This window comes from Pseudonaja textilis, chromosome 6 (assembly GCF_049901715.1).
Source record: "Pseudonaja textilis isolate UNSWEBS1 chromosome 6, rPseTex1.2, whole genome shotgun sequence".
Lineage (NCBI taxonomy): Eukaryota > Metazoa > Chordata > Lepidosauria > Squamata > Elapidae > Pseudonaja > Pseudonaja textilis.
In genome coordinates this window covers 10,965,938-10,989,865 of record NC_141995.1, presented here as the reverse complement: position 1 = coordinate 10,989,865, position 23,928 = coordinate 10,965,938, and the positions used below count along the sequence as shown (strand labels likewise).

At 41.1% G+C, this 23,928-nt stretch overlaps 1 protein-coding gene and 1 long non-coding RNA gene across 3 annotated transcripts in view; one reads left to right on the top strand and one right to left on the bottom strand.

Moving 5' to 3' along the window:
* Positions 1–15,824, bottom strand: part of LOC148125393 (uncharacterized) — a 35,336-nt gene extending 19,512 nt beyond the window's left edge. The window contains exons 1-2 of the long non-coding RNA XR_015744045.1: positions 15,758–15,824; positions 627–1,217 (exon numbers count right to left, since the gene is read on the bottom strand). This is a non-coding gene — a long non-coding RNA (uncharacterized LOC148125393). The remainder of the gene's footprint in view (positions 1–626; positions 1,218–15,757) is intronic.
* On the top strand, positions 3,245–12,655 carry LOC113448283 (placenta-specific gene 8 protein-like). Of its 2 annotated transcripts, none has more exons than XM_087935848.1 (4): positions 3,245–3,398; positions 8,028–8,152; positions 9,376–9,500; positions 10,909–12,655. In XM_087935848.1, the coding sequence occupies exons 2-4, from the start codon at positions 8,041–8,043 to the stop codon at positions 11,026–11,028; spliced, it is 357 nt and encodes a 118-aa protein (XP_087791974.1). In that variant the 5' UTR covers positions 3,245–3,398; positions 8,028–8,040; the 3' UTR covers positions 11,029–12,655. The 2 variants fall into 2 exon arrangements, with proteins under 2 accessions (XP_087791974.1, XP_087791975.1); XM_087935849.1 differs by lacking the exon at positions 3,245–3,398 and adding an exon at positions 3,424–3,526.
* Positions 15,825–23,928: the final 8,104 nt, after the last annotated feature.

Here is a 23,928-nt window from a genome sequence, read left to right as displayed (position 1 = left end):
ACTAGGGATTCCAGCTGACCTTTCTGGTCGACAAGCTCAACGTCTTAGCCACTGAGCCACTGTGTCCCTTTTGCCTTAATCATTGCCTAGTTCTAAATGATTCTGTGTAGAATCAGAATGGAAAGAATGAACAATGTGATGCTGTGGTTTTTGTTTTAATTCCCTTCAAGTCAACGTTGGCTCTTGGCAGCTGCCTGAACCAGCTCCTCCAATTTTCTTGACAACTTTTTCAGAAATGGTTTGTCCTTGCCTCCTCCTTGGGGCTCAGAGGTCTGACTGGCCAGCGAGCTTTGTGCCTAAGGCAGGACTAGAATTCACAGTCTCCTGGTTTCTAGCATGTTGCCTTAATCATTACATAGTTCTAAATGATTCTGCATAGGAAAAGTTTGAAGAGTTGCTTAACTGAATCCTTTTCACTTATGCATCTTTTACAATGTGTGTTGTTCTAATTTTTTATTTCATCGTTCTTAAGTTTTTTTCCTTCAAGGCAAACAACATTATGCCAAGTTCAAAAAGACTTGAGAAATAGCAAGCCAAATCATCTAAAGTTAGAAAAAGCAAAAAGCAGATAGAATTTAAATCTTGTTTATACCATTACAGGATCCTTGCTTCCAGCATGATCCTACCTTCATTTATATCCTGGCTTTTGTTCTTTGAACTTCTGTTTTTTGTGAGGATCTCATCAATTCCACCTGTGAGAAATGCCCTCACCAGTCAGAAATTGGACAGTCATTCAGGGAAGCGGGAAGCAGTTTATTGTAAAATACTTTACAAGACCTGGGTGGCAATTGTTAGAAGAAATATCCTTCTGGGTTCAGTTCCAAGTGGGGAAAAAGACACTGGATTCAGGGAAGTTGCTTGGAAAGAAGGTTTAATGGTGGACAGGACCACATGGCTTGGAGCTCCTGAGCGAAAAGGGAAGAGATGCTGAAGTCCCTTGGTTTTATGCCCTCTCTGGGCTTTGAACTTCCTTCCTGTTCCTGTGGTAAGAAATGTGTCCTGATTGGTTGTCAGACTTCCTTGGGGCCATGCAGGGGTAGCTTGGTGATGCAATCTTCCCAGGTGCCAAGTGGTGAGGTGGGTAGAGGGCTAATCCTATCATGCCCTGATCCCAACACCTTGGTGCTGAAGGCGGGAGGCAGGGAGCTGCTTTGTCTTTAAATACATGTTTCTCCTTTTCTCCAGGGAAACATAATATTCTGCCTTTTTCATATTTACTAGAAATCAGAAAATAAAATACAAGCTGAATAGTCAAGACCTTGTTGATGATCCAAACACTTGTCAAGGATCTTGGAGTACTCATCTCTAAATGACCTAAGTGCTGGAGCCCACTATAACTACATAGCCAAAAAGGCATTAAGAGTTGTTAACCCAATCTTATGTAGCTTCTTCTCTGGTAATATCACACTACTAACTAGAGCATACAAAACATTTGCTAGACCAGTACTCCAATACAGCTCATCAATCTGGAACCCACATTACGTATCTGATATTAACACAGTTGAGAAAGTCCAGAAATATTTCACAAGAAGAGTTCTCCACTCCTCTACTTGTTGCAGAATACCTGATGCCACCAGACTTGAAATTCTAGACCTAGAAAACCTAGAACTATGCCGCCTTCTGACCAATCTAAGTATAGTATATAAAACTATACATTGCAATGTCCTACCTGTCAGTGAACACTTCAGCTTCAACCATAACAATAAAAGAACACACAATTGATACAAACTCAAGGTTATCCGCACCAAACTTGATTGCAGGAAATACGACTTCAGCAACAGAGTGGTCAATGTCTGGAATACTCTACCTGACTCTGGTTTCTTCCCCAAACCCCAAAAACTTTAACCTTAGACTGTCTACAATTGACCTCACCCCTTTCCTAAGAGGTCTGTAGGGGGTGTGCATAAGCGCACCAATGTGCCTACTGTCCCTGTCCTATTGTTTCTTTTTATTTTTCTTATATGTATCCATTTCATGTATTTATGTTTATACTTATACCTGTTATAATTGCTTGACAAAAAAAATAAAAAAAATATTTATTTCTTCTAGGAGAGAGGTGGGTACTAACTTACTTTAGTAAAGTAAGCACACCCAAAAATAGATTTCAACAGGATTTAATTCCTGCAGGCCAAAGTGCAAATTAGTTCACAATCTTTCCAGAACCTCTAGTTTCCTCTTTTTGGAATTACCCTACCTTTACAGTCCTTTGAGGTGTTGTTTTTTTTTTTTACTATTTTACTATACATGTAATTTTGCTTAAATCCTACTGTTGTTAGAATTATCCTTCTAAGTTCAGTTCCAAGTGGGGAAAGAGACACTGGAAACATGGAGGCTATTTGGAAAGATGGTTTAATGGTGGACAGGACCACAAGGCTTGAAGCTCCAAAGAAGGATGATCACATGCTCCAAGGTAAAGGAAAAGAGAAGGGAGGCCAAGAGAGACCTTTATATACCCTCTGTTGGGCCCCACCTTAGTGTTTCCTATTCTTGTGCAAGAAATGTATCCCATTGGCTGTCAGATTCCAAGGGGCAAGGGTCTTAACTAACTTTGTAGGCTTTGTCTGGCTTCACCTGAGTGTTGGCTGATGCAATCTTCCCAGGCTGGGTGGTGAGATGGGTAGAGGCCTTTATTGTGTAGAATACTCTCACCTCGGCCTTAATGGCCCATTAGCAAAGGTGGGGAACTGAGTTTCTGCCTCTCTGAGGTGAATTTCTGCTTCTGAGTTTCTACTCGTTTTAGGGGAAATATTCTGCCTTTTTAATATTTCCCAATATATTTCATTTTTATAGGAGAGAGGTGGGTGCTACCTTCCTCCACTACCTTATAATTCTAAGTCCTATTACATTTCTTAGTACTGGTCCCTTCAGGCATATGATTCCTGTGAAAACAACATTTAGCTAGTGTTGCTCATCTTACACGCCCAACAACCCTCCTTTTCTTTTTCTCACATCAATTCTACCTTCATTTGGTCATTGTTCAATTCGATTCACAACTGTGATCAGAGGTTGTTGGAAAGGTCAGAAATAGTGAGGGATCTGCTATTTGACTCCTAGAATTCGAAATGGGAAAAAGGCAGAAATATCAGAATTGTTTCTAAAGATGGGGCAAGGAACAATCAATTTAAAGATAATTTCTAAGGATTCCCAATCATTACATCTCATGGTTTCTTCTAAAGCAAGTTTCGTTTCTTCTAGATCTCTTGAGTTTCAATTTTTTTTGCTTTCTTAAAAAAGAGACACACCTGGCTGAAACAAAAAATCACTTCCTCGTTTGAAAAAACTATCCAGCAAATGGTTTAGAAGGGCATTTCCCCTTCAGTTTTAAAACACAAAAGCAAGAGGCCATTGGGCAGAATTTATTGCAGCTCTGCAACAAGAAGCCAAGCGAGGAAGAAAAGGTTTGAAATCTTACTTTCTTTGAAATCTTTCTGTCTTTTTTTGTATTTATTCTAAACTAATAAAGTTTTCTGAGTTTTTAGCTCCCTGGATCCAATTGGGTTGTTGAAAGACCGTCTTGTGACATTCAGTATTATATTGCAGAACCCGAATCCTCATTTTTTAAACTTGGGGGAAAATAATAATGGATTCCTAAAGGAACACAGATATAAAGATTATCATTTTTGCAGAAGAAAGCTAAGAAGTGACTAGGATAAATCAAGTGTTTCTTTTCGAATCCCCACCCCTTCACATCTCCCTAATGCCTAAGTTTTTGAAATGCTTATTTTTATTTATTGAATATTCGTGCTGCCTATTTAAATATCTATACTGTATTTAAAGGGGAGAAACTGGAATGGAATGGAATAGAATGGAATGGGAGTAGGAGTAGAATAGAATAGACAATAAAATAGAAAACAGAGTACAATAGAAGATAGAATAGAAAAGAAAATAGAAAAGAAAATAGAATAGAATAGAAAGTAGAATAGAAAATAGAAAAGAATAGAAAAATAGAATAGAAAAGAAAATAGAATAGAAAATAGAATGGAATCAAAAGAATAGAAAACAAAATATAAAAGAAAAGAAGAAAATAGAATAGAGAATAGAAAAAAGAAAAGAGAATAGAAAAGAAAAGAGAAAAGAAAAGAGAATAGAAATGGAAATAAAATTAGAGTAGAGTAGAGTAGAGTAGAGTAGAGTAGAGTAGAGTAGAGTAGAGTAGAAATAAAGGAGAATGCTTGTAGCTCAGGGTTAAAATGAGAGCTTCTTGATGCTCTCCACGCTTGCTTTTTTCATGCAGACATCTATCCTCTCGTCTCCTCTTGCCCTACCCTACCCTATGCTATTTTTAATATTAATTTTATTTATCTATTTGTCAAACATGTACAAGATAACAAGTATATGTATGAACATAAACAGGAACAAAGGGAGTAAATACAGATAAATGGGGACAGTAAGACAGGGACGGTAGGCACGCTAGTGTGCTTATTCACGCCCCCTTTAAGGACTTCGTTGGAATGGGGTGAGGTCCACAGTAGAAGGTTTGAGTTTGAAGCTGTGAGGGGTTGAGGCTGTAACAACGGAGTTATTCCAGGTCATATTGAAATGAAATCATGTTGACTTCTAATTATTTAATTAAGTTGTGGAGTTCCTCTATTAATTCAGTGCTGTACGGGAGAAAACCATCTCCGGCACATTTTAAGAATGTTTGGAAGTGATGCGTGGGTGCATATTCCGAAAGCAATTAGAAGAAAGGGATAATCAAAGGCTAGAAAGCTCAGGTTTGTGGGCTATGAGCCAGGCTCAAAAAGAGCTATCATTTTAGCATAGAGAGCAAAAGAATAGTGGTTTCAAGGTCTGCAAGCTTTGCAGAGCAAAATTGGAACAGAATTGATGCAAAATTCTGGAATGATTCACTCAGTGTTGGTGATCCACTTAGTGATGGTAACTCACTTAGTGATGGTAACTCAGTGATGATGTCAGCATTCAGGGAGGAGAAGCTGAAAAAGAGATGAAACAGGAGAGGATTGAAGCACAAGAGCAGTCAATGCCACGCTGATCAGAGCGATGGAACAAGGAGATTCCACCCGACAGATACTCTGCTAGTAAAGTTAAAGTGTGTAATGTATGGTATGAGTCAAGGAACTATAAGGAAGTATTGGCATTAGCTAATATTGAACAAGTGAAGTGGAAAGAAGCCATGGACAAGGAAATGGAAGAACATGAAGTGTTCACATCTATGACTTTGCCACAGGGTAGCAAAGCTGTAGGATCCAAGTGGGTATACGAGAAGAAAGAAATGCTCAGTAATGAGGTACAATATAAACCAAGGTTAGTGGCACAAGGGTTTTCACAGATGAGAAATGTGCGCTAATGAGGTATTTGCGCCAACTGTAAAGAGTGAAAGAAACAGGCAGGCACTAGCTTTGCCAGCGGCACATGGCCATAAAATTTGGCATTTTGACATAACCACTGCATTCCTCAATGCAGAATTAGAGGAAGAAATTTACATGGTTCAAGCACCAGGGTATGAAAGTAAAAAGCCTAACACAGTGAATAAATTGAACAAGGCCATTTATGGGCTGAAGCAATCAGCCAGGAATTGGAATATATGTCTAGATAAGGCAATGAAGGGTCTTGGGTTCAAGAATTGCAAGGCTGATGGTTACATTTACACTGGAAAGTTAAAATGTGGGGATTGCCAACTATTAGCATTTGTGGATGATCTTTGTTTCATTGCAAAGGATGTATCACAGTAAAAGGGTTCTCAGGTATTTGAAGAGAACTGTGAATGTGGGTCTTCAAATACCAGTATCAGAAGAATATTAAGTTAATTGGATTTATTTCTATTCCAGTTACGAAGGGAGGAGTGTCAAAATATACTGCTCAAAAAAATAAAGGGAACACAAAAATAAGACATCCTAGACCTGAGTGAATGAAATATTCTTATTAAATACTTTGTTCATTACATAGTTGAATGTGCTGACAACAAAATCACACAAAAATTATCAATGGAAATCAAATTTAGCAACCTATGGAGGTCTGGATTTGGACTTACACTCAAAATAAAAGTGGAAAAAAACACTACAGGCAGATCCAACTTTGGTGTAATGTCCTTAAAACAAGTCAAAATGAGGCTCAGTAGTGTGTGTGGACTCCACATGCCTGTATGACCTCCCTACAGTGCCTGGGCATACTCCTGATTAGTTGGCGGATGGTCTCCTGTAGGATTTCCTCCCACACTTGGACAAAGGATCCGCCAACTCCTGGACAGTCTGTGGTGCAACGTGGCATTGGTGGATGGAGCGAGATATGATGACCCAGGTGTGCTCAATTGGATTCAGGTCTGGGGAACGGGCAGGCCAGTCCACAGCATCAATGCCTTCGTCTCGCAGGAACTGCTGACACACTCCAGCCACATGAGGTCTAGCATTGTCGTGCATTAGGAGGAACCCAGGGCCAACCGCACCAGCATATGGTCTCACAAGGGGTCTGAGGATCTCATCTCGGTACCTTATGGCAGTCAGGCTACCTCTGGTGAGCACATGGAGGACTGTGCGACCCCCTAAAGAAATGCCACACCACACCATTACTGATTCACTGCCAAACTGGTCATGCTGGAGGATGTTGCAGGCAGCAAAATGTTCTCCACGGCATCTCCAGACCCTGTCAGGTCTGTCACATGTGCTCAGTGTGAACCTGCTTTCATCTGTGAAGAGCACAGGACGCCAGTGGCAAATTTGCCAATCTTGGTGTTCTTTGGCAAATGCCAAACGTCCTGCACAGTGTTGGGCTGTAAGTACAACCCCCACCTGTGGACGTTGGGCCCTCATACCACCCTCATGGAGTCTGTTTCTGACCATTTGAGCAGCCACATGCACATTTGTGGCCTGCTGGAGGTCATTTTGCAGGGCTCTGGCAGTGCTCCTCCTGTCCCTCCTTGCTCCTCCTGTTGCCTCCTACAGCCTCCTCCACATCTCCTGATGTACTGGCCTGTCTCCTGGTAGCGCCTCCATGCTCTGGACACTACATTGACAGATACACCAAACCTTCTTGCCACAGCTCGCATTGATGTGCCATCCTGGATGAGCTGGACTACCTGAGTCACTTGTATGGGTTGTAGACTCTGTCTCATGCTACCACTAGAGTGAAAGCACCGCCAGCATTCAAAAGTGACCAAACCATCAGCCAGAAAGCATAGGAACTGAGAAGTGGTCTGTGGTCACCACCTGCAGAACCACTCCTTTATTGGGGAAGTCTTGCTAACTGCCTCTGTTTTCCACCTGTTGTCTATTCCATTTGCACAACAGCATGTGAAACTGATTGTTAATCAGTGTTGCTACCTAAGTGGACAGTTTGATTTCACAGAAGTGTGATTGACTTGGAGTTATATTGTGTTGTTTAAGTGTTGCCTTTATTTTTTTGAGCAGTGAATATTCATGAACTGGAATAGAGCTTGGTAACAAAGTCAGCCAAGGAATAGGCATAGCGACAAAGTCAGCGAATGAGGGCTGTTTGGAAACTTAAACTGGAAGGAGCCTAGGCATAGCTCTATATTAAGCTCTGCAGCTCTGAAGCTGCGTTAAGCTCTGAGTCTTGTCTACAAGTGCTGAACTGAAACTGAAACTGAAACTGTTCTCTGCTGTTCTCCTCTGCTTGTGTTTTTTCCTGTAAGTCTCTACCACGTGGGAAGAACCTACATTGCTATTGTACATTCAGGTATGTGTTTTTATTTATGTAAAGAAGTTAATGAATCCTGCTGAACCAGTCATCTGTGTGTGCTTTCTGGATCTGAATTTCTGCTGCAAACTCTAACTTGACAGTTACGCAATTTCAAGATCCCAAAGCACAAGGACTAAGAACCAAGGTAGGAAGGAGCAATTGGCTGAGTGCAGAGAGAGCCACTCTTTCAAAACAACAATGGAATATTCACTATAGCTCCGTCCCAGGTTTAATTTGTGTGTCAGAAAGACTTCATCCAGAATTGAATCTAGCAACCAGATCCCACTCAGTGGAATTGGACTGAGATCACCTTCTACCAAGCCTGTTCATTGATCTCTTCTCTTTTTGGCTCTCTTCTTTCTTTCTCTTAGAAAATTGTCCACAATGAATGCTCAGCCAGTGGTGGTCACTCAACCACAGATGATGGTAACGGTCCAGACCAACAGAGACTATTGGCTAACGGACTTATGTGACTGCTGTAGCGACTGTGGAGTCTGTAAGTGTCCAGGCCAATTACCAAAAGTGGGGTTCTCAAAGCCTTCTTGGGAAGATTGGGCTGAATATCCTTCCAGACTGGATAGGTTGCAGAAATCAATTGTTCCTTATAATTTGAGCAATAGATGTTTGATTATTGAACAGCCTATTGGATTGGAATTAGGATGGCAAGATATAAAAGGAGACAATGTGGCTTCTATACTATTAAAAGTTGTGTGTGGAACTTTAAGGTTCTACATGAAGGAGATGAGCAGGCTGCGGCCGAGGGTGGGGTCAAACACACCATCAGCTTGGAGTCCCTAATGCTCCCACAGGAGATCTAAATCAGCCTCCCCCACCAATGCATTCTGTTGACTCTTAGCGCCACCATTAGTAGATCTGATTTTTGTATAAAGCATGAGGTAAACTCTATTCTGGCACCTGGTTTCTTGCGCCTGATGCTATACAGCTGAAGAATTATGCTAAAAGTTTTTTTTTTTTTAAAGAAAAGAATATGACGTTCTCCAGAGGTTTTGAATTTTAATTTTCATAAACTTCCTGTTTTTGGAGCTTGGTTGTTTTTTTGCACATGTTTCATTACCTGAAGAAGGTAGGGAATATCATCAGTGCAAGGACAGCATCCATGCTAGCACTAAAGCTTTAATTACTTGGGTAAAGAATCATTTGCAAGAAAACAACCAAGTTCAGAGAACATCAAGGAAACAATAGCTCAAATTTGAATTATAAATATTCTCTTCCATTGGTAATTGTCAGGCACAATCAATCAGATCCATCTGCAAAGAATTCAATTAGCTATTTTATTACTCAAGCCTATAACATAGGAATCTTCTTGGATTGACAGTCTGCACCTGGGTCAGACTAGATAAGGTTAAACAGCATTCAAGGAAGATCAGACTTCACTCATGGATTCCAGACTAGTTCCCTGTTTGATTCCTCTCCCTGGCTCAGCCAGACTCTTTCCAACAGTAATTTCCATGATTCTATTTCATAATATTTCAGAACATCAGTATACAGAGAAGTGGGGTGGAGTGTGCTTTTATTTCAATGTGGTTTGTAAATGAGTTTTTTCAGCCCATCCCTCTGCTAGATGTTTTAACTAGCATTTTCACTTGCAGTTTTGATGTTGCAGTAATTGTATAATTTGCACTTTCTGGGCCATAAATCTTATGTCATTCAACACGGTGTCAAGATCTTTCTTCGAGGGCTTTTTCTTTCTCTCTATAGGTTTCTGTGGACTGTTCTGCTTCCCTTGTTTGGGATGCCAAGTTGCTTCAGCTATGAATGAATGTTGTTGCTGTGGCCCAACTGTGACTATGAGAGCTGTCTACAGGACAAAATACAATATCCCTGTAAGTAGATTACCTTGCTTAGATGAGAGAAACTTCAGGTTTATAAACTCTAGTTAAAACCAACAAATCTTAAGTACTTGTGAAATTGGAGAGAAATATCAACTGAGAAACCAACTAGGGCAATCAACTTGCTGTGGGATAACTTATCATGGCCAATTCATCATGGGATAACTTGCCAAGGGAAAATTCAACAACTCAATCTAACTATGTAAAATAGGTTAACTGTTGTTTTATTTTTTGTCATTCACATTTCACTTTGTCTCTCCTTTGGCATCCTTTCTTCAGTGATTCTGTTCCATCATTTCTTCGGTATTAGTGAAATTCTCATTGCTTGGCAAGTTGTCCTATGGTGAGTTGTCCAACAGTGAGTTGGTCATGGAGAGTTGGATGTGGTGAGCTGCCCTCGACCCACTCAAAAAGATGCTGCATGCACAATCCAGGAATTTGTGGCCAAAAGGAAAAAATGACTTGGGAAGTGAACAGATAATTCTTTCATTTGCTATCTGCAGCAGACCACAATCTTTCAGGCTTATAGGAATGAAAATAAAAATGACACTTGTTCCATGCCAAACATAATATCACATCTTCCTGCCCCACAAGGATGGGATGACAGAATATGTCTCAAGTCCCATCCGTTAGGGATTGTCATCTGTGGGAACATAAGAAAGTGCCCCACTTCCGGGCTGCTTTTCTGAAAGGCCCTAAAAACAGGATTTTGTCAGCCTGAGGACCAGAAATAAGAAATGGCAAAATATAGGCAGTCCTTGACTTACAACAATTCATTCAGTGACTATTCAGAGTTACAATGGCACTGAAAATGTGACTTAACGGTCGTCTTTCATAATTACGACCTTTGCAGTATCCCCATATTTCATGTGATCAAAATTCAGACGCCTGGCAACTGGCTCATGTGTTTAATTTGTGTAGTTGCTGCCACTGGCGGTGGGTGAAGTGGATTTTTAAAAACAAGTTTTTGTAATATAATGGATTTCTGTTGTTAAGTGGGACATTAGTTAAGTGAGTTTTGCCCAATTTTACAACATTTCTTGCCATAAGTGGTTAAATTAATCACTGCAGTTGTTAAGTTAGTGATGCTGTTGTTAAGTGAATCTGGCTTCCCCTTTGACTTTGGTTGTCAGAAGGTCACAAAAGGGGATCATATGATTCCAGGACACAGCAACCATCCAAAATATGAACCAGTTGCCAAGCGTCTGAAATTTGATCACATAAAATATGGGGATATTGCAAAGGTCGTGATTGTGAAAAACGACTGTAAGTCACATTTTTCAGTGCCATTGATCACTAAACAAAGTCAAGGACTGCATGTATTTTGCCATCCAACACAGATTTTTTCATGATTCCATATCTGAAGATTATGGATTAATTTGGTTTCTTTTCTTTTCAACAGGGATCCATCTGTCAGGATATCTGCATTGTGGGGTGTTGCCCCATTTGTTCTCTCTGCCAAATCCAGAGAGATATCAAAAAAAGGAAAGAATTAGGGGTATTCCAGAGGACTTCATCCTAAGCTCCTTTACATTTGTCCTTTTTCATTAGAATTCTGAGAAGTAAGATGCAGTAGTTTGTAGGAAGTACCATTATTTAGAGGCACCCTTGCTTTATTCTTAACCCAGAAATTACATTTTAGCACTGATTCAGAGCTCAAAATCCAGTCACACAAAAACCTATTGTTGTTTGTCCTGCCTTTGCTTGATCTCCCTATTTCATTTAAAATGGAAAACAAAGTAGGTTGGTTGCTGATGTTGTTAAACAGTTTGGAATTTTAAAAAAACACCCTGCTAAACCTTTGAAGATTTATTGGTTTGCAGGATGTAGTACCTGGAGAAAAAAAATTGTAATCGAGAGCCATGACCCATACCTAGCCGACATGGAAGTGTTTGCTCTCCAGATGTGAGGGACTAGAATTATTATGATTACCAACCACCACAGCTTTGAATTAAAGGAGATATAAAACAACATGTATGGAGAGCGCCATCTTAAGAAAAACTAGTGTACATGATTGTTTAGCTACTAAACTATGTTGTTCTTATTCTCCTACTGTAGCTAATGGTGTGGAAAACTGGCAGCCAGGCTGGAGGGAGGAATCAAGTGAGGGCCTAGCTTGGAGTCCTTAAGCAGCCTTAAGCACATAAGCTTCACCTCTCCCAAGATCCATGAAGCCTTATCCAGTTATTCACACGGGAAAACAAGCTGTCTGGTGAGATTCTTGTAACATAGGAGATAGGCAATAAAGTTACTGACTTTCATTATTCATGAATGGCTCTGGTTGGTTACACCTGACAGCTGGTAGTCTCTGTCCCTTTCCTTACGATGGAGTTTCATATCTCATAGTAAAATTAAAGACATTTTACTTGAAATTCTTCTCAGGATGATGTTTTCTAGACCCTTGCCTGGCTGGGGAATTCTGGGAGTTGAAGTCCTCCAGGCTTAAAATTGCCAAGGTTGGTGAGCCCAGTCTAGACAGCCATTTATCAACATCAGAACACTGAAGGGGTAGGTGGCTGTTAGAATTGTACACTTCCTGAGGTATCCTCCAAAAACAGATATGAACATAGAGTTGCAGGGCCTTTATGTGCCTAATAAAATCACCACCCGTACTGAAGAAATAGAGGCCTGCTCGTTTACATTGTTTCTGTTCTTTTTAAAAAAACTATTTTAGTACCTTCATATGCACTCTGAAACTCACAATAGTAAAAGTTATGTGGGCAAAAGTATAAAACATATCCCAGAAAGTTTTGTTGACTACTACTTCTCAGATCTGTTTAGTATTTAGCATTTAACCAACATCATACTGTACTCACCTATGCCTTGTAACCTGTTACATAAAGCAGCTTAAAAACGAGGGACAAAAGTAAATTATCCAATAAAGTGATTTCAGCAGCCTTAAATATAATAATTTGAATGCTTTCCCTGTTTAGCAACTTGGATGCTTTAGAACTCTGCCTATTTCAGAAATACATGGGCCAGAGCCATGTGTGAGAATAACTGATTCATACTTTATATCAGAGGTCTCATTGCAATTAATTTCAAAGAAAGGAAGTCTGGAAAATATTACAGTTTGCTCGATTATATTGAATATGCCATTCTGTATGGAGAAGTTACTTAGAAAATTTAATAAAAATAGTCTTGCCTAAGATTAGTTTTTATGTCCTTTTTTTGCCAAGGTTGTTAAGTGAATCACTCCGGCTGTTAAGTGAATCAGGCTGTAAATTTGCTTCCCCCATTTGATTTTGCTTGTTGAAAGCCAGCTAAGATGGTCGGAAATGGTGATCAAATGATCAGAATCAGAATAGAGCTGAAAGTGACCTTGCAGATCTTCTAGTCCAGTGGTTCCCAAAGTGGGCGGTACCGCCCCCTGGGGGTGGTGGGATGCCTTGTGGGTGGCGGCTGCCCACCTAGTCACATGATCACCAAGCCACAACCATCCGGTCACGTGACCACCAACCCACGCCCACAAATTAGGCCACACCCACAGAACTAGTTGTTAAGAAATTTGAATCCCACTCCTGGATAGGGGGCACTGAGGATGAGTTTGTAGCACCAAGGGGGCAGTGGACTGAAAAAGTTTGGGAACCACTGTTCTAGTCCATCCTCCTTTTCAAGCAGGAGATTCTATACCAGTGATGGCGAACCTTTCTGTTGTGGTGTGCAGAAAGCGCGTGCGTGCTGGCACCCACAATGCAATGCGCCCCGCCCCCTGCGCATGCGTACGAAACACCCACTCCCTTACCTGCACTGCACATGTGCGTGCAGTGGGCCCGTTTTTCAGCCTCCAAAGGTTGCAGAGGCTTCCCTTGAGCCCCCGGGAGGGTGAAAACAGCCTCCCCCAGGCTCCAGAGGCCCTCTGGAGACTGAAAACTGGCACTTCTGGTATTTCCGGAAGGCCCGTTTTTCGGCCTCCCGAGACTGCAGAGGCTTCCCTTGAGCCTCTGGGAGGCCTCAAATGATCCACTGGTATGGACTTTCTATCTGAGGCACTGGTGCTACCAAACCAAACAGTCCCTTGACTCCTTCCCTTGTCTCCCCACTGGCTGGATAACACAAAGTTTACAGTCTATTCGAGGCACCTAATAAACCCACGTGAATCTCTGCCCCATTTACATCTCCCACTACCATGCTTTAAGCACCCCTAACCCTTATTTATTTATTCCATTTTTATAGTGTAGTCCCCTGGTTAACTTTTGCAACTGTAACAACCCTTGACTGCAAGTCTAGCTTCAGCTGAGGCTCACTGCTGTCTATTTGCCTAGACATAAGCTAAGATTTGTAGGTAGTATTTTTTGCAATGTATGCTTTCCCATAAGTCCTTGTGGTTAAACTATGCATCTTTGGAGCTGCAGATGTTTCCTGTTACTTAAGATTTGCATTTTTCTGCTGCTCTTGGTCATGCGCATGCTTGGTGCAAAAACAACACTTTACTATTTCCCACACTTTCAACATTCGCCCTCAAGATTTTTGTGCTACGGATAACAGCTGTCAGCCACCAACAGGGCAGTGGCACACAGCAGCCCTGTGTGACAGGTTTAACAATTGTGGAGTCTGTGCAGGGTAACTAATATCTCTAGGTTTTGAGTCTCAGTCGGTTGATCAAAGATGGCACCTATTGCCTTCAAATCCAGTTTGGTCTAATTGTGGACAGCTTCTTTTTTTTTAGACTGCTGGTGTTTGCAAAAAATTGTGAGGTACAACTTGAAGACATCTGGTAGTTGAGAGGTACCTTTCATTATAAACAGCTTACACTCACTGAAACTCAGCTCCCTTTCTGTCCAAGTGTGTTACACTCTATACCAGAGGTCTTCAAACTTGGCAACTTTAAGACTTGTGGACTTCAACTCCCAGAAGAAACAGACATGGCTGGCTGGAGAATTCTGGGAGTTGAAGTCCACAGGTCTTAAAGTTGGCAAGTTTGGGGATCCCTGCTCTATATTGTAATAATGGAAAGTGACCGAGTTTAATTTGAATTTTTCACTTTCAGTGGTTAAGACATCCAATAGTGGGAAGTCCCCCTCCTGCCCAGAGAATGAAATATTTTTAAGTAAGAGGCAGAATATTATATTTCCACAAAGGACAAATGGAGAAACTTGCTCTTAAAGGTAGAAAGCAGCCCCAATCCTTCTTAATGTGCCTATTCACAAACAAAACAACTTCACCTCCAGATGATGGATTAAGGACAGGACATAACCTTAACTCTATTCATTGACAAAGTGGAAACAATACCAATAAGTCCATTAAGAAAGGTAGGCTAGAGGCAATAGATAACAGGATAAAATCATATATCTGACAGGATTAGGTTCAGGAAGCTGACAATTAAGACCCACCTCCAGCATTTGCAAAACAAGTAAAGCAAAGCAAAGATTAAAAGCATACAAAGCAAACCTCAAAATTGCAAAATACTGTATAAAAATCCTTGCACTCACCAGGCTAATTTGTCAGCTGTCCCAGAACTGCCTGCTGTGTGTGTGTGTGTGTTGATTCTGCTCATCAATAAACAGAGACCTTTGAAGAAAGTTAACACCCATCCCTCTTAGAAGAATGAAATATTTTAGGAAATATTAAAAAGCCAGAATGTTATAGTTTCCCTAAAGGAGAAAGAAACATGTTTCTAAAGACAGAAACTCAGAGCCTCAGCTCTGCCCCAAGTAGCAACTAAGGGGCCAACTTTTAGAAATGCAGATTTAGTAATTCATTCAAGACTGGATGAAAACTCCAAGGAAGGCAGCATCTACGATTAATTACATTTGTTGAACAAGATTTTTAAAAAACCCAACTCAATGCCTGTCTTTATGAGACAAACCAATTAAAATCAAATGATAAAATACACAAAACGAGCCTCTAAATTACAAAATGCTGTAGAACAAACTGTATAAAAATCCATGTGCTCATCAAAACAAGTGGTCAGTTACCCAGAGTCAAATGTGCTTGGTGGTTGTGCCTCACCATTAAACCATCCTTCCAAGCAGCCTCCATATTTCCAGTGTCTTTCTCCCCACTTGGAACTGAACCCAGAATGGACATTTCTTCTAACGTTTTCTTTCTCAAGCAGCCTCTATTTTATTCCCTGCTTGCACCTGGACTTGGATTTTTCTTCCAACACCTTGAATGTGACCCTGTGGTTGGTTTGTGATTTTTCTGTTTAGTTCTGCATTTGATGTTCTGCAAAGATATTATGACCGATAATTACAGTAAAGTGGAGTCTCTAAAGTTATTGCTCTGATTTAAACAAAGATGGTTTGTACCTGGGATATATGCACTTATTTCCATAGACAGGTTGGCGGGAGCCTCAGTTGGATTCTGTTTTCCCAGTGCAAAAGGGGCAGCAAATCACACTGGAACAAGGAAAACAACTCCCCTCCCCCCTCAGCTGTATAATTCTGCAGAAATAGAAAACCTCGTGCTTGGGACAGAGGCCGACATCAAGATCTGAGTAAAAATTACCTGAGATATTTATATAAAAAGTTTCTTCGCTATTTACAACATGTCAGTCTCAGTGATTTCTTTCACTAGGTTTGTAACAGATAACAGATAATCAGAGTTGGAAGGGACCTTGTAGGTCATCTGGTTTGTGTTCACGTTTGGTTGCTTGCATTTGTCATTTGTCAAGATTATATTTAGTACAAGATTACGCACAGCGAAACCTTCCTAAATCTCATTGTCAGAGATTTCCTGCTGTGTACTTGTGATCGGTTTGTCTGTTTCAGAAGAAAGCCAGAACAGAGAAAGTATAGGCAATCTGGGCGGAAATGTAATCAGTTCTAACTTTTGATGGCTTGTTTCTAACCTAGTTTGATTAATTCCTGACTGAGATGGTATTTAAAACATTAATTGACAAAAACTTTTATGAATGGGATTCCTTTCCTATAGTAGTTACTGCTTTTACTGTTCTCTCTAGGGTTTAAAGGGGATTTTCCCTCTTTGAAGGATTCTATTATTTTACGTTCTTCATTGTTTTATATTCTTAAACTGTCATCAAGTTGTCAGACCGATTTAAGTCTGTAAACCTCTACCACTCTTTTCTTTCTTTCTTTCTTTCTTTCTTTCTTTCTTTCTTTCTTTCTTTCTTTCTTTCTTTCTTTTTCTTTCCTTCCTTCCTTCCTTCCTTCCTTCCTTCCTTCCTTCCTTCCTTCCTTCCTTCCTTCCTTCCTTCCTTCCTTCCTTCCTTCCTTCCTTTCTTTCTTTCTCTCACTTTCTTTCTCTCTCCTTTCCCTTCCCCCCTCCTTTCCTCCTTCTTTTTCTCCCTTCATCTCCCTCTTCCTCTCTTCCCCTCCCTCTCTCCCTCTTGCCTCCCCCTCTCCATCATTGTCAATTGTATTAAGCTGTTTTAGAGGTCTAACGGTGGGGACTTCCCAGTTTTGATATGATTACAGTGTTAGATATTATAGAATGGCCAGAACAGGTGGCGAAACAAAACCACTTTATATTTAAATATCTTTGTGGTTTCATAAAGAAGGAACTTCCATGTCATGGAACTTGTTTTCTGCGGTACTAATACTACCCACTTCTCTCCAAATTTCACCATGGTAGGGCAGTGCTTGCCAACAACTGATAAATTCTGGTTGATTTTTCCCTGCTTTCTTCTTCTAAAAACAGTTACAAGGATGAAAGAGACCAGATCTGTAGACAGTCAATATCTGGGAGTAAGAGAGATTATTTGATGAAAATAAGCAGAAAGCATTACCTAGGCAAGAGAGGCTGAAATATATTTTAAGGCCAGAGCAATGAGTTTATATTCACAAATATCTCAGGGAGACACCTCCTTAAGTCACTGCAGTATAAGGGGGAAGATGTATACCAGGGATCCCCAACTGTAATGACCCGGGGTGTGGCACAAAGGCAACGCAGTCAGATAATCAGTAGGAGTCCCTTTATTAGCTCCAACTTTGCCCCCAATGTCCTGGTTACCTTCTGGATGGAGAAAAACTCTCCCAGAAGCAGCCTTTGGCTGCAGAGAATTAAGTCCAAAACGTGATCAACAAAAACTGTAACTATAAGACCAATCAAGGCAAGATGGGGTAATGAGTCCGGCAAGGCAGAAGCAAGAATTCCAGATGTGAAGGCACGGCAATAACTCAACACGGTTGGGAAGACACCAGGAACACAGATAATCAAAGTCAACACAAGATAAACTCAGGCTTGCTCCCAGCAGCTGCCGTACTCAGCATGCATTTCTTTTAAACTCTCTTCCCAGGTGTGGCTAATGAAGGGAATCAGGGCCCTTTCCTCCCCCGTAAGCCACTCAACCCATGTTGCTCTCTTCTCTGTTCCTCCCTGCCTGCCCTAGGATGAAGAGAGGGTGGGCTCGGGTCTTCCTCTGAACTCCCTCTCTCTTGTTCTATCTCTTCCCTGCTCCGCCCAACCAGACTTTCCCCTTCCCCAGTTTCCTCCACAGCCAATGGAGCCACACTCCCACTCCCTATCAGCTGTTTGTCTTCCTCCTTGGATTCAGACTCTGACAGTGGCATGGCACCATCCTGTGGGCCACGGTCCACTAGTAGGCCGTGCAGGGTTTGCAACCAGGTGAGCGAAACAGCAGTGATTCATTTAACAAATGTGGCAAGAAAGGTTGTAAAATGGTGCAAAACTCACTTAACAACTATCTTGCTTACCAATGGAAAATTTGGGTTCAGTTGTGGTCATAAGTCAAGGACTATCTGTATAAGAGGTGAAAGTTGCATTTCTAACACACCCAAAGAGCACAAGGTTGTGGAAAGTTCATTTAACAATGTCAGGAGGGTAGACAATGTCTTCTGTTCCACTCAAGATGCACTCTTTTATTTTAACTTTTACCTGTTACCTTACCTGTCCTCGCCAGCCTACCTATTAGACAAGAAGCAAAAATTAAGTCAAAGAAACCCAAACACATTGGTGTCACAAGATGAGTGGCACAAAACAGCCCGATTGCCAAAACAGGATGTGTGCATTTTTTTTTCCTGTCTTGGCCTTTGTTTGAAGCTTCTCTCCAGAAAAAAAATAGAATTCAGTCAGAAAAAAAAGATGTATAGATAGTTCTCAGCTTATGACCACAATTGTGACAGGAATTTTAGTCGCTAAGCAATGTGGTCATTACATGAGTTATCCCGGACCCAATTTTACCACCCTTTTTTATCATGGTTGTTAAGTGAACCATGTGATCATTAAGCAAAACTATTTACTTTGTCAGGAGCCGGTTGAGAAAGTTGCAAATTGTGATTGTGAGACCATAGAATATTGTAAGCACTGTAAATATGACTTGACTGCCAAGTGCCCAAAACACAATCACATGATTGTGGGGATGCTGTACCGGTCATAACTACGAGGATAGGTCATCATAAGCCACTTTTTTCCAGCTCCATTGTAACTTTGAACTGTAATTAAATGAGTGGTTACAATTCAAGGACTACCTGTAAGTTATTTGGTGTTTTACTACAATCAAATCTAGTTAAATGTTTAATCTTTGCCCATGTATATCTTATTCTTTCCCCTTTTGCAAAGTGAAAATTACAATTAGACAGATTTTTTTTTTGCAAATCTCTGGTGACTGTGCTCAAAATTAGGGAACATTGCAGGCAGCTTCAGATTTTCACCCTCCCTCAGGGGTATCACTTTGGGCTAAAACATCAGTGGAGAGTAGCAGAGAGAAGCTATTGGAGATAGAAAATTATTCCCTTTTTCTGACATCTTGTGGTTTTTTTTAAGCAGATCTTGCTAACAATGCAAACTCAAATTTAGTTTTAAAAAGAGCTTAAAGAAAACACCCACCTGAGAAGCTAATTCTAGAGATCAAATTTGCTTGACTTTGACATTATATAAAAGGAACGGAAAGTTGATTTTCGTGAGAAAAAAAGGTTCACTGGCAGCTGGAGCGGATGGCTGAGGTCTCGGAGAGCGAGGGCTCAGGTGAGGGCCCTGCGTGTGATGCAAGGATGTGGTTAGGGTTAGGACCATCAGGGAGTGGAATGCTGCTCTCTGGACTGTGGAGGCTGGCAACAGTGATGAAAAAGCCCCTGAGGAACCCGTGCCCACTGCATGCAGGGCTCCTCGAAGGAAAAAACAGCGGCAGCAGCATGGGTGACTCGGGAGTAAGGCTGCAAGGTAATGGCCCCTCCCTGAGAAGATAAAAGCCAGCTGAGAAACTGCAGTTCTTTGCAGAAGGCAAAGAGGTTTGATACTCGAGCCTGGTGGACGTCCTAATGGGTGTTTGGAGACTCTTTGATTTATTGTTTAGGAACTTTATCTGTTGTTCTTGGCAGCCTTGCAAAAACTTGGCAAGGCTCTTTCTTATCCGAACTAATTAGTTGGAAGCAGCCTTTTTTCTGTGAAGAAACAGGATTCCTAAATGAAACAGTAAAAGGTTGTGCTGTTACCTTTGTCTTGTGTTTACTCTCTTGGAACCAGGTTTGGGTTAGAACACCTTGTTTCCGAAAAGCAAGGATGAAAATTTAGGATCTGTGGTGTTTATTAAGGTCTCGTTTAGAATCTATGGGGGTTTATTAAGGTGTGTTAAGAGAGGCGGTTTGATGAAAATAACCTGCGAGTCTTAACCAACACCCTGGATTCTAAATTCTAATGCTTGTTTGGAACATTTTGCTTCTATGGTTTAGGATTTCTTACGGTTGTAAATATGAAAGGATGCTTCTGTTATGGATCCTCTGGGACAGGGGTGTCAAACTGAAGGCCCAAGGGCTGGATCTGGCCTGTGGGGAGCTTAGATCTGGTTGGTGGGGCCGCCCTGAAACAGTGAAGGACTGGCCCACAGGGCCTGTTAGGAATATGAGTCACCTAACAGGTATTTGGGTTAGAAATATATAAACCAGGATAAACATTTTAAAAGTGTAAGAAAATGCAAAACTGTAATTAGGTGTGGTTTCTCAAATGGCCATAAGATGGAGCCAGAAATCTGGTTTGCTTAGTCTTAGTCTCAGAAGAGAGTGAGTGTATCTTTGTTTCCTTCTGTTGGAAAGTATTGCCGTTGCTCCATTTTTCCTAATTGACTGTGTTTCTGGATTTAATTTAAGTCTGTTACTGAACTGTTTTTTGACACTGGACTTTGATATTTGGATTAAAAACTGACTGATTTAACTTGTGAATGACTTTGGATTGCTTATTTTGGACTTTGCTTAAACCTTTCTGGGAGTAAAAACCTACATTTACTGTACAGTGTATCTGTGTGCTCTGTGTGTATTATTCCAACACTACTCTCTATACGTCTCCCTTGTATGTGCTCATTTTCCTAACGGGGAATTGCCTCAACAGGGCCTTTGCCAGTAAACAGAGCTCGGGAGGACTGCAGGTCTATTTTCAATGGCAGAGGGTTGCAGGAGGCCGTCACGGCCAAAATCGGAGTTCGGGAGCCCGTTCTGCTGGCAGAGTGCTAGGGCTGCCACAGCAGAGGTGGTATTCACCAGGTTTTGACCAGTTCTGGAGAACCGGTAGCGGAAATTTTGAGTAGTTCGGAGAACCAGCGAATACCACCTCTGACTGGCCCCGCCCCCATCTATTCTCTGCCTCCCAAGTCCCAGCTGACCACCTGAGTCTTCTTTGGTTGCCCTGCACAGGAGAACAGAGCTGGAAAGCAGGTTAGTGGGATGGGGAGGGAATGGGGATTTTGCAGTATCCTTCCCCTGCCACGCCCACCAAGCCACACCCACCAAACCAGGCCCACAGAACCAGTAGTAAATTTTTGAATCCTACCACTGCGCCACAGATGCCCCCAAAACAAGTGATGTGGAGCTGGCCACGCCCCCCCCAGGGCAAACACAACCCTGATGTGGCCCTCAATTAAATCAAGTTTGACACCCTTGCTCTATGACAATGAGATCCACGTCCCAGACAGAATAAGAGATCTCAATACAGGTAGTCCTCAACTTATGACTGATTGCTTAGCAACAGTTTGAAGCTACGACTGACCCAAAAAAGAGGACTTCAGCCCAGTTTAGAAGTTCCAATGGTCAGGTCCCTTCTTCAGGCAGTCAGCACCATGGCTGCGTTTAGTTTACGGCAAAACTGCACCCCTAGCAAAGCATCGGTTTGCTTAATGACCATGGGATTTGCTTTACGAGTGCTGCGCTCACTTAATGACAACCATAAAAAAGGTGATCAAATTAAGGTTGATCGTGGGTCCGACCCATTTTACGACTATTACGACACACAATCGTAATGGACAGACTCATCCTTGTCAGATTTTCTTTTGAGTAAATCAAACCAGCTGCAGAATAGAAATTAAGAGATGTTGCTGTTATGGGTTTAGATTTAGGGAACAAGGTATTTGGCAAAAAAAAGAAAAGAAACAGGCTTCTGGTTCTCTAATTTCCATACTTTTGTTTCAGCAACCAACTTTAGAAGGGAGAAAAAGTATGTTGATAAAACAACTGAGTGTATTAATTTACACCTGAAATCTATCACACTCCACTACATATGATGTTCAAATTTGTTATCCTGTCCTGTTCTTATACATTGGAATAGCTTTTCTCCTTTGTGTATCAAAATGATAATTCTGTCATTTTATCTTGAGCCAAAGAATTCTGGGAGTTTCCTAATTCCCCTGTACAGGTAAGAACCTATAAATATAAGGGAATGGCACCAAATAAAAATACAATCCTATGCACAGGAAATTGGGAGCATTTTTGAACACAGTACTATTGTGGGCTTTGTTTCTGAAGATCAGGCCAACACATCTGAAAGAACCTGAAAAAACAGATAGTCCTAAATGATACTGGTGCTGGACAAACCTCTTTAATTCTGATAACATCATATAAAGCTACTTTGTGGGGGAATAAAAGTTATTGGCTGGATTTTGATTTAGCATATTTGCATTCACTCAATTATTGGTGTTTGTAAATCACATCCTGTTAACACATATTGTATTAATCCAGTAATTGTGGTTTATTCAAAAATCTAGCTCCATCTTACTTTAGCATGCTTGAATCCTACTGGCAAGAATAAAACTCTAATTCTAATTCATAGTGTTTTCCCAGTGCCGAGCTGAGTTTAAAGCTTGAGGTATTTTGAACTACTCTCGCTCTTTAGGAAATGATACTTAATTCCTGCAGTATCCAACATCAAACTTGCGCTGAAGGTAGTGCTGAAGGTATGTATGTTAAGTACAGCTAACAATTAGGTGTGAAGTTCTTTTGTGCATTTCCTGCCTTTGATTACTTTTCTATGTGGCAACAGAATGCAGATTAATCTTTTCCCCCCATATGGTTCACCTGGAGGCAGTAACCTTGTCTTGTAATTACTTGTAATTACCTTCTTGTAATTCCTTTCAACTGAATGCCAGAAAAAAAATATCAAAGTGTACCATTACAATTGGACCAGAATATATACTGTACTCCAATGATTTATATCAGATTCCAAGATCTACTGGCTAGAGTCACAAGCAATTTCTTTGCCCGTATTTCATCACTGCTTTAATTAGTATAGGTCAGGTAAATACACATAGTTCTCAACTTACAATAAGTAAATGCTAGCTACCTGCAAACCGCATTGTTAATCAGTCATGTGACCACGGGATGATGTAAACAGCTGCAAATACAAACAGGTTCTTGCCAAGTGCCCAAAACCAATCACATAACCACGGGGGAGGGGGGGGGCAAAGGGGAGGCAGCTGTTGGAACTTTGAATCGGGATCATAAATCGAGCACCACCTATGTAATAAGGTATTAGACATACCTTATTACATAGGTGGTGCTCGATTTATGGAGACTTTCCAGGTCATGGTTGCCCCAAAGTACTTTCTTTTTTTTTTCAAAAGGCAACCAGATTTTGCTTTTCCTTGAAGACGTTTTGCTTCTCATCCAAGAAGCTGCTTCAGTTCTGATTGAATGGTGGAGGATGGCAGGATTTATATTCCTTGCAGTCATCTGGTTGTTAGCACTCTCTCTGAGAGTCGTGGAGGCCACTTGGGAGTTTTATCTGTACCCTCAGGGTCATCTGAATAGTGCAAATGGGTGTGGAACCTTCTTGGAACTGCTGAAAGAGCTGTGTTCTAAACAGGAGATAGGTGGTGTCGTCTCCACTCTACCTCTGTTGAGAGACTGCTCTTCAATCTTAATACAGAGGGCCTCTGTGACCCCTCTTTCAAACCAAGGTCTGAACTGCTGGTTCCACAGCCATTTGCACCATTCAGGTGACCTTGAGGGCACAGATAAATTTCCAAGCGGCCTCAATGACTTTCAGAAAAGAGTGCTAACAACCAGGCGACTGGAAGGAATATAAATCCTTCCATCCTCCACCATTCAGTCAGAACCGAAGAAGCTTCTTGGATGCAAAGCGACACATCTTCAAGGAAAACCAAAGTCTAGCTGCCTTTTGAAAAAGCACCTTTGGGACTGCCTACATAATATTTCAGTCTACTTGGATAATATGCATCTGTTAGATAAATGCCAAGTCTTATATTTTAATGCTTAACACAGCTTTTAAACAATAATTT